The sequence below is a fragment of the Salpingoeca rosetta genome, assembly GCF_000188695.1.
Source record: "Salpingoeca rosetta unplaced genomic scaffold supercont1.7, whole genome shotgun sequence".
Taxonomy (NCBI): Eukaryota; class Choanoflagellata; order Craspedida; family Salpingoecidae; genus Salpingoeca; species Salpingoeca rosetta.
Window position 1 is genome coordinate 354,482 of NW_004754927.1, and position 8,975 is coordinate 363,456.

Sequence of the window (8,975 nt, forward strand, 5' to 3'; positions counted from 1 at the left end):
GGGTAGCACTCACCAAGCGTCTTCTTGGTCGATTCGTCTGGCAGCTTGGGGGACGAAGGCAGGCAGGGCGAAATTGCTTTCGCTGCTTGCTTGGCTTTCGTTTCGCCCAACACACCACCACCAGCAACGGCAGCACAACGGCAGCCAAGAAGGCAGGCAGGCAGGACAACGAGAAGAAGGAGGACGCGTTGGGCGAAATGCCTTGAATTTATTCGTGGTTTGGCGATGCGAAGTGCTGAGTCAGCGAAAACACCACACACAAAGGGGAAAGGAGAGAAGCACACCAAGAACAACATCATCAGCACAGCACGTGGACCACCAACAAGTGAGTGGTGTGCGATGTGTGCGATGCGTGCGATGTGATGTGTGTGGGTATGGTGTGATGTGCGTGCACCGATCTCGGTGTTCACAACCCCGTTCACCCGCTCGTATTGATCTTCTAGCTGTTGCACTCTGTGATTGCTCCGTCCGATCTTTCCCCAACCCGTCAACCGATCAAAATCGTGTGTGCTGACACGCTTGCATCGTATGCAGTGGGGCGCAAGGGCGGCAATGCGAAGAAGAGCCAGAAGCATCAGAACAGGGTGGCCTACAAGGCAGCCAAGTATGGCGAGTCGAAGCGAATGAAGGAGGTCCGAACAGCCCAAACATCAAACGTGTGCCCACGCTGCTACGAGAAGATTGAATGGCGGAAACAGTTTGGCAAATACAAGCCCCGAACCACCCTCGGCCGCTGGTGAGGGTGATTGCGTGCGCGCGCGCGGTGTGTGTGTGTGTGCGTGTGTGTGTGTGTGTGCGTGTGTGCGTGCGTGTGTGTGTGTGTGTGCGTGTGTGTGTGTGTGTGTGTGCGTGTGTGTGTGTGTGTGCGTGGGTGTGTGTGTCTGTCTGTCTGTCTGTCGGTGTGTGTGTGTGCGTGGGTGTGTCTGTCTGTCGGGGTGTGTGTGGATGTGTCTGTCTGTGGGTGTGTCTGTCTGTGGGTGTGTGTGCGTGTTACTTTGTGTGTCTCTGTGCCTGTGTATGTATGTGTGGGGGGGGCAGGAAAGAGAAGTGCTTGTGTTGGTGACGGCGCGCTTCCCAACAGTGTTTTGCACTCTCGTTGCTGTGCTTCCCAATCAACGGCAGTGCTACCACCCTCGATGCCAAGCTCACCTTGCTTCAACACTGTTCACAGCAACTTGTGCCACGAAAAGGCAGTCAAGATCGCGTATCACACCGTGTGTGGACCCTGTGCAAAGAAGAACGACGTGTGCGCCAAGTGTGGCAAACGCGAGGAAGACATCGTGCCAGAGTACGCGCGCCAAGTGCTTTGTTCCGTGTCCATTGCATCCACCCACGCTTGCTCGTTCATGTGTGTGTGTGTGTGTGTGTGTGTGTGTGTGTGTGTGCCGCGTTTGTGTATGTTGCTCACACACTCTCACTTTGTGTTTTCAACTTAACGTGCGTTGCTTGTACGCTTGTCAGGGGTCCCTCAAAGGATGAACTGCTCAAGCAGGAAACAGATGAACAACGGATGCTCTTCAACATGCGCGAGCGCGAGAGAAGTGCGTTCATCTGCCGGCATGTCCATCTCGGCTGCCTGCCTGCCTCTTGGTTGTTGGCGCAGATTACTTTGTTCTACACACACACACACACACACACACACACACACACACACACACAAACACACACACAAACACACACACACACACACACACACACACACACACACACACACACACACACACACACACACACACACACACGCGCTTGTGTGCATGGCGCCGTTTACCAACCATGATGCCTTTCCCATGTGCCCGCTTTGTTACTTATCATCTCCTCCAATGTGCAGGAACATACTTCCGCCAGCAAGAGCAGGCCATGCGGGAAGAAGAACAGGCAGCGAGGGCCAGGCGACGGGCAGAGGCGGAGGCACAGGCACAGGCGGAGGCAGAGAGCGGTGCAGATGAGGTGGGTGACTTGGGCACCATCGAGGAAGAGGAAGGCACTGAGGGGGGTGCGAATGAGGACGGCGATGACGACCACCTTGCCAGCGACCTCCAGTCCAAGGCGGTTGTGGCTGACGGTGGTGACCAGGACGTGGCCGAGGACGATGGCGACTCAGACTGGGAAGACATTGACGACGACGACGATGGTGATGGTGATGATGATGATGATGATGATGATGATGATGAGGCAGACCTATTCGACTAGCCGTGTGTGTGTGTGTGTGTGTGTGTGTGTGTGTGTTCTCTTTCTTTCGTTCTGGGTGTGTTCACAATGTCAACGAGTGATGTGGCTTTGCTGTTATGTAATCCGAACCCTGCACCCACCAAAAATAACAACACCTTTTGGTCGCTCATCATCAAAGACAGAAAGAAGCAGGGCGGGCCTATGTCACACCACAACAATGCAGCACCACAAGGGAGGGGGAGGTAGAGGTAGAGGGTTTCACACTACTAACCAAGGTAGGGCCAAAAAGAGAAAAAGGGAGGAAAGGGGAAGAGGGGAAAAAGAGAGAAAGAAGGGGTGAAGTAGAGCATGACTGGAGGGCGCCTGAACCAGGACGCGCGAGGCCGCAGTAAAGCATCAGCGGGAGCACTCGCCTCAGCCCTTCAGAGACGACATGCCAGCACGCATCACCTCGTCCACGAGCAACAAGTTGCTGGCAATCACCGTGCTGTTTGTGTTGTCAAAAACGGTGGCAGAGGCGGCAAGGGGTAACGTGATGTGAGCGGTTGTTGGAACACGAGGCGAGACACAGGCACGCGTTTGGTAATGCAGCTGCACGAGAGATGCAAGCAGCAGAAACAAACAGCAGAAACGAACTACGGGCGCTTGGAACAACAACAACAACAACAACAATAACGACTGCCCACACGCGCACACACAGATGGCGAGCATACAACAACCAAGCGCACACAAAATTCTGCAATCACACTCACCAAGACTGCAGGAGTTGCCTCTTGACACGGTAGTTATCCAGGATACCCTCCTCAGCAGGCAAGCATGCCTCGCCGTTGCTGAGATCAATACCAATGGGCTCATCGCTGTTTTGCGCCTCCTCCTGTCGAAACAAAAAGTTAACACAGAGGGAATGACGCAAACACAGTGGACGTGGTGAGCCCAAAAAAAAAAAAAGTAAATGCACTCGGGCACACACGCAAAGCATTATCACACACACACAAGCATGTTCAGACACACGAAACGCTACACATCGTGTACCTGAAGCTTGACCAGTGTTGCCTGTGAGTCGTAGCCGGCGTTCTTGGCGAGCGTCTTCGGAATGACCAGAAGAGCATCGGCAAACGCCTGCACGCCAAGGCGGGCCTGGCCCTTGACCTCCGACTTGAAGGTCATGAGCGCCTTGTGTGCCGTGAGCTCAAATGCGGCGGCACCGGGGACAACGCAGTCGTCCTCAACGGCGTTCTTGATGGCGCGCAGGCCGTCCCGGATGGCCTCCTTAATCTGCTTGATGGTAAAGTTGTTGGGGCCCTTGATCAGCATCGTCACGGAACGGGGGTCCTTGACCTTCTCCACAAAGGTGAACTTCTGCTCGCCAAGCACGTGCTCATACACAACACCGGCGTAACCAAGGCAGGACTCGTCAAGCTCCTCCACAGAGTTCATTGCAGTGCCGCCGCACGCACGGGTCAACCTGCACATTTGCACAAAACGCATGATGCAACGAGGCAAAAAAAAAAAACCAGGAAAAGCATAAGGAGCACAGAGAGAGAGAGAAAGACGGGCAAAGTGCAAACATGTGTGTGACGACGTAGGTGAGAAGGGTGATGTTCAAAATTGAAAACAGTGCTGAAGCACGGACCAAATACATTCCACAAAGAAACGGGCGCTTGCAATGTCTCAGAAATAAAAGGCAATAAAGGTTGTCTGCACGAGAAGTTGACTCTCTCAGTACAGGTCTGTGTTATTTTGTTCATCAGGGACACTTGCTGTTGGAGCACATGCACACACACACAAATCAAAAACGGAACACAACAGACGGTCGTGCGTGTAGTTGGGTGGCGTGATAGCGCACGTAACGCACCTCTCCATGTTACGGCGCTTTGCACGGCGGAGGGCGAGGATGTTCTCCTTGGCCAGCATGGTGAGGGAGATTGGGTCAATACCCTTCTGGTTGAGGACAACAAACTGCTTGTCCGTACCATCGCACACCTTCTTCTTCAACTCGATGATTTTCCTCACGCGGTCGTCAATGAACTTGCGCTCGGCGGCCACCATCTTTTCCCGATCCGCAGCCGTCTTGTAGAAGAAGCCAGAGTTGACCTCGCTGTGTGTGTGTGTGTGTGTGTCGAGGGTAGATAGGCGTTTAGCGTGAGTGTGGCGAGCGGTGATGGTGAAATCAGCCGAGGCAGTGCCATGACATAAAATGGCTAGGTTGGGCACAAGAAAAGCCAGGAAAGAAGGACACAAACAAAAACAAAACAGCACACAAAAAGAAAGAAACACAACAATACAAACACATACACACACACACGATACGAGGCTCGACAACGAATCAGCAAAAGAGACAGTATCAACATGGATTAAATGTGGTGTACAGCCACGTTCTGTCCGCCCGTCTCAGTTCTTCATCACATCCGCAACACGAGCCAACATACACACACACACACAAACTAATAACAAGGAGAAGGAACACAAAGGATATGCGCCATGAGCACAACAGCAAGCACGAGGCGGACTTACGTCTTTTCGTATTCGAGGGAGACGTTGCAGGTGAGGATGTAGCAGTTCTCAAGGTACTTTGGCATGTCGGGGTGGCGAGCACCGTGGTCCATGACAATGCCCTTGACAAGCTTTGTGTCGGTCTCTGTCTTGTGCTGCATGTCCATAATCTCAATCATGAACAAGTCCAGCGGCTGCCCCTCTTGGCGAATGGTCAGCACTGCGTCCACAAGATCCTGTTAATTGTTCGTGATGTGACAAAGGAGAGTATTATGGCCGGAGCGAACACGAAAAGAGTGAGAAGGCGGTTGACAAGGTAGGTTGAACGCATGAGAAACACGGCAATCACAACACAGCTAAACACACGAGTGCAACGCACGTGTACACCACCACAGCAAGGAAGCGCCACATCACAGAACCACAAAACAGAAAAACAGCGCGAGTGCTGCTCACCTCCGTGAGCCTGTCTGCGAGGGCGGTCTCGAGCTTGGTGCGGAGGGAAGTGCGAGCGACGGAGATGAGCGTATCCCTATCGATGCTGCCGCGCTGTTGCTTAATCTCCTCAAGCACACGAAGGCTTTCTGCCTTGGCTTGCTCGAAGCCATCGGTGATGTGACGAGGATGGGATCCCTAAGGTGGAGGAGGAGGAGGTGGTGCATAAAAGTGGAAAGGTCGACAAGGTACAGTGAGACTGGCTGGGGTGCAAGCGGTGTCTGCGTGGGAATTGAGAGGAAGCAGCCAAAGGTGTACGAGGAAGTCCCCGCCGCTAGAGGCGCACGAGTGTCTTGCATTGCACCACATGTTGTGATGCCCGAAAAAGTCCATGTAGGCAACCTCCATAGCAAACACAAGCGAACAAACGCACCTCGGAGATGTAGAGGTCGGCTTGCTTAAGCAGCTCGCCAATGAGGAGCACGTTGGATGTGGTGCCATCGCCCGTGATGTCGTCCTGTGCGGTCGCCGCTCTTGCGATCAGCGAAGCTGTGGGGTGTTGGATTTGCTACGCGGGTAGAAATCGAATGAAACACACACACACGCAGTTGAGCACGACAGATCGAGACAAAGGTGAGCGATCGAAGCGGCTTCAAGAAGACGATGTTGAGAATCAACTGCAAGTGGGTGGTGAATGTGTGGCGTCGCTGCCAATGGCGGCGCACAAATCGAGCAGGGGAACACAAGCACACATGCACGGTGGTGAACAAGCATACAAGCACGGCTCGTTCAAGTTTGCACACACATACGCATGTAAGGCTCACACACAAGGATCATACGCATGCTCACGCCCACTGACCATGTCGTGGAGAAGGACGTTGCCATCCTTTGTGATCTTGATGTCACCGGCACCACTGACAAGCATCTTCATGGTGCCCTTTGGGCCGAGGTTGGAGGAAAGCACATCCTGGAGACCGCGAGCAGCGCTCGTGTTGAGCTGCAGCGCAAACGCTGCGCGGGCAACCTCGGCCTTTGGGTTGAGCGTCTCAATCGCAGACATGTCGTGTGTGTTGTGATAAGCCGAGCGGGGAAGGGGGGAGGAGGAGGAGAAGAGGGTTGTTGGTTGGTTGGTTGGTTGGTTGGTTGGTTTGTATCTTCGAGGGGTGATAAGGGGAAATACACAAAAACAGCGAGTGACCGAGTGCCACGCACGCCCTCGTGTGTTGTGGTGTTTCCTTGCTTACTGTGGTGTGGCAGTTTTTCCTTGTGTTCGTCGCCAAGAATACCTGAATACGGTGAACGCGGATTTTTCCGACTCCAACCATAGCATTTGCGCTCAGCTGTCAGAAGCGGCACCCTCGAGAATAATTCATGCTGTCGCAGGCGATGTGGCAGTTGCCATCGGGTGGTTCGTTCGCCCGAAGAATCCCGCACTGATTTCAGTGCGCTCTGCCTTGACGTTGATTGCTTCAGCTTGTGAACACAAGCACATTTCACACTGTCACATCAGCAAGCCAACAGTGCTCATCAACAGCACCAACACCACAGAAGCAGGCAACAAGATCGACAACACACAAGCAAGAGAGAGCCATGAGCGGTGCAGAGTGGGCGACCAATGTGCTTGGAGCGGTGGGAGGCGCAGCGGTGGGGGCGCTCGCGCTGGGCGCCGTGGTGTGCCGCTTGAACCGCAACATCGCCGATTGGGTGTTTGCCCGTATCTGGCTGTCCATGAGTGAGTTGGCATGTGAGTGTTTGTGTGGGTGTTTGTGTGCGAGAGTGTTTCGTGTGGTGTGTGGTTGCGTGTTGAGTTGTGGCTGTGAGTGTGTGTTTGTGTGCGTGTGTTTGTGTGCGTGTGTTTGTGTGCGTGTGTTTGTGTGCGTGTGTGTGTTTGTGTACATGTGAGTGTGTGCGCGGGCACGTTGTCTACAACTGCGGAAGGATAGCGTTGTGCGAACGTGCCTTACAATATGTGATCCACACGCAAAGTCATCATGCCATGACCCACTCACTCACCCACTCACTCACCCACACGCTCACCCACACGCTCACCCACACGCTCACCCACACTCGCGCCATCTTACTCCTTGATCTCCGCTAGGCGATGAAGTGGACAAGTCCTTGAAGGTGTACAAGCGAGAGCTCTTCTCCAGCGGGCTCACGGGCCATGTGCTCGAGGTAGGCTCTGGAACAGGCGTCAACCTCAAGCACTACACAGACCCACAGCTTGGCAAAGACATTGAAAGGTGTGACATTATTGGTTCATGCGTGTTTGTGTGCATGTGTGCATGTGTGCATGTGCATGTGCACGTGTTTGTATATCTGTGCGAGTGAGTGAGTGAGTGAGTGCCCTATGATTTCTCGTGGTTGCTGCTACTGCTACTGCTGGTGCTGGTGCTGGTGCTGGTGCTGCTGGTGCTGTTGTTGTGTGTTGTTTGTCGTAATGTTATGTGCATGCACCAGGGTGAGCCATGGTGTTGTACGAGCCACATCCAGACAAAATTTTGACGCTTTTTCACCTCTCATACGCATACATGCGCACACTCCAACACATGCATGACGCGACAGCTTGACCATGCTTGAGCCAAATGAGCGGCTGTACGAGAAGCTGGAGGAGGGCGTGAATGAGGCGTCCGGCACCGCCCGTTTCCCCATCCACACCATCAACGACTTCTTCCCCAGCGACGCCGTCGCCACGCAACAGTACGACGCCATTGTGTTTGTGCTCGTGCTCTGCTCCGTCAAGGACCTGCGCGAGACCCTGCACGAGGCCTACCGGCTACTGAAGCCGGGCGGCAAGCTCATCTTCCTCGAGCACGTGTGCCCGCCGCGCGTCTCGCTCAAGTACCTGGCGGCGCTCATGATCAGCCCGCTCTGGACAAGCTACGGCGACGGCTGCAAGCTCACGCGCCAGACAGAGGAGGCCATTGTCGAGTTTGACTGGCACGAGACGGAGATTGAGCGGTTCACAAAGGCCGTCCCGCACCACGGCCTGTCATTGGAATGGCTCGCAAACAACATCATCATGGGGCAGGCCACCAAGTAGTGATGCAGATGTGATGGAATTGTGTTTGTGTGTTTGTTTGTGCGTTTGTGTGTTTGTGTGTTTGTGTTTGTGTGTGTGTGTGTGTGTGTGTGTGTGTGTGTGTGTGTGTGTGTGTGTGTGTGTGTGTGTGTGAGTGATGCGGCTTGATGCGACGTGGATGTTATTGGGTTTCATGTGCGCGCGTGTGCGCGCGTGTATGTGTCCAGCTGGCGGTGCTGTTGCTTGGGGCTGAGCCTGCCGCCCCGTTGTTTTCTGCTCTTGCTGCGCTGTGTGTTTTTGTTACTCGCTTTGTTGCAGTGCCTTGCTGCTTCCCATTCGCGCAGGTGGCGCTGCTTCTTTGTGTTACATTACTATGTATGTTCTACATACATGCAGTCCGTCGAATACACGTTACACAAGCTGAAACGTGCGGTGGACGGTCGAGTGGAAGGGAGGGGTGACTGCGTGGATGAGAGGGGGGACGGGGCAGGCGTGCGAGGTATGAGGATGGAAGGAACAGAACACAGACAGAAGAGAACACAATCATGTCAACCCACAACAACCAACAACAACAGCAGGCAACAACAACCAGCCAGCAACCCGCACTGCCGCAATAATTTTCATGGTGTCGCAAGCGCATATCTGTCACGGCTTGCGGCGCACCAAGGCGGACGGCCAGTTGGCAGCAGAGGCACACCATGGCGCTGCTGATGCTGGGTGATGAAGAAGTTGAAGCCGTGCTCCTGCAAATTGGCTGGAATCGAAGGTACATGGTGCTGTTGAGTATGCTTGTACGTGTGTGTGTGTGTGTGTGTGTGTGTGTGTGTGTGTGTGTGTGTGTGTGTGTGTGTGTGTGTGT

General features: G+C 54.0%; 4 protein-coding genes across 4 annotated transcripts in view; 2 read left to right on the forward strand and 2 right to left on the reverse strand.

The window, feature by feature from the left end:
* Positions 1-187, reverse strand: part of PTSG_03113 (AGC/PKA protein kinase) — a 5,055-nt gene extending 4,868 nt beyond the window's left edge. The window contains exon 1 of the mRNA XM_004995642.1: positions 14-187. The gene's annotated coding sequence lies outside the window, so the exon portion shown is untranslated. The remainder of the gene's footprint in view (positions 1-13) is intronic.
* Positions 188-225: 38 nt separating this feature from the next.
* PTSG_03114 (uncharacterized protein) lies at positions 226-2,190 on the forward strand (the record flags this gene model as incomplete). The annotated part of the gene is made up of 5 exons (XM_004995643.1): positions 226-325; positions 535-736; positions 1,172-1,288; positions 1,462-1,541; positions 1,829-2,190. The coding sequence occupies 5 exons, from the start codon at positions 226-228 to the stop codon at positions 2,188-2,190; spliced, it is 861 nt and encodes a 286-aa protein (XP_004995700.1).
* Positions 2,191-2,270: 80 nt separating this feature from the next.
* PTSG_03115 (chaperonin) lies at positions 2,271-6,333 on the reverse strand. The gene is made up of 8 exons (XM_004995644.1): positions 5,954-6,333; positions 5,528-5,662; positions 5,116-5,292; positions 4,684-4,898; positions 4,025-4,267; positions 3,202-3,634; positions 2,922-3,043; positions 2,271-2,656 (listed from the first exon to the last, which is right to left on the reverse strand). The coding sequence occupies exons 1-8, from the start codon at positions 6,152-6,154 to the stop codon at positions 2,584-2,586; spliced, it is 1,599 nt and encodes a 532-aa protein (XP_004995701.1). The 5' UTR covers positions 6,155-6,333; the 3' UTR covers positions 2,271-2,583.
* A 265-nt stretch (positions 6,334-6,598) lies between these two features.
* PTSG_03116 (Mettl7b protein) lies at positions 6,599-8,204 on the forward strand. Its single transcript, XM_004995645.1, has 3 exons — positions 6,599-6,826; positions 7,193-7,337; positions 7,660-8,204. The coding sequence occupies exons 1-3, from the start codon at positions 6,685-6,687 to the stop codon at positions 8,135-8,137; spliced, it is 765 nt and encodes a 254-aa protein (XP_004995702.1). The 5' UTR covers positions 6,599-6,684; the 3' UTR covers positions 8,138-8,204.
* The last annotated feature ends 771 nt before the right edge of the window (positions 8,205-8,975 follow it).

Excerpts from the sequence above, each read along its gene's own strand:
- PTSG_03115 (XM_004995644.1), bottom strand. The coding sequence starts at position 6,154 with ATGTCTGCGATTGAGACGCTCAACCCAAAGGCCGAGGTTGCCCGCGCA. Across the intron at positions 4,268-4,683 it reads TCCCTCGAATACGAAAAGAC|CGAGGTCAACTCTGGCTTCT; the intron begins GTAAGTCCGCCT and ends ACACACACACAG. Across the intron at positions 3,635-4,024 it reads AAGCGCCGTAACATGGAGAG|GTTGACCCGTGCGTGCGGCG; the intron begins GTGCGTTACGTG and ends GCAAATGTGCAG.
- PTSG_03116 (XM_004995645.1), top strand. The coding sequence starts at position 6,685 with ATGAGCGGTGCAGAGTGGGCGACCAATGTGCTTGGAGCGGTGGGAGGC. Across the intron at positions 6,827-7,192 it reads CCGTATCTGGCTGTCCATGA|GCGATGAAGTGGACAAGTCC; the intron begins GTGAGTTGGCAT and ends GATCTCCGCTAG. Across the intron at positions 7,338-7,659 it reads CTTGGCAAAGACATTGAAAG|CTTGACCATGCTTGAGCCAA; the intron begins GTGTGACATTAT and ends ATGACGCGACAG.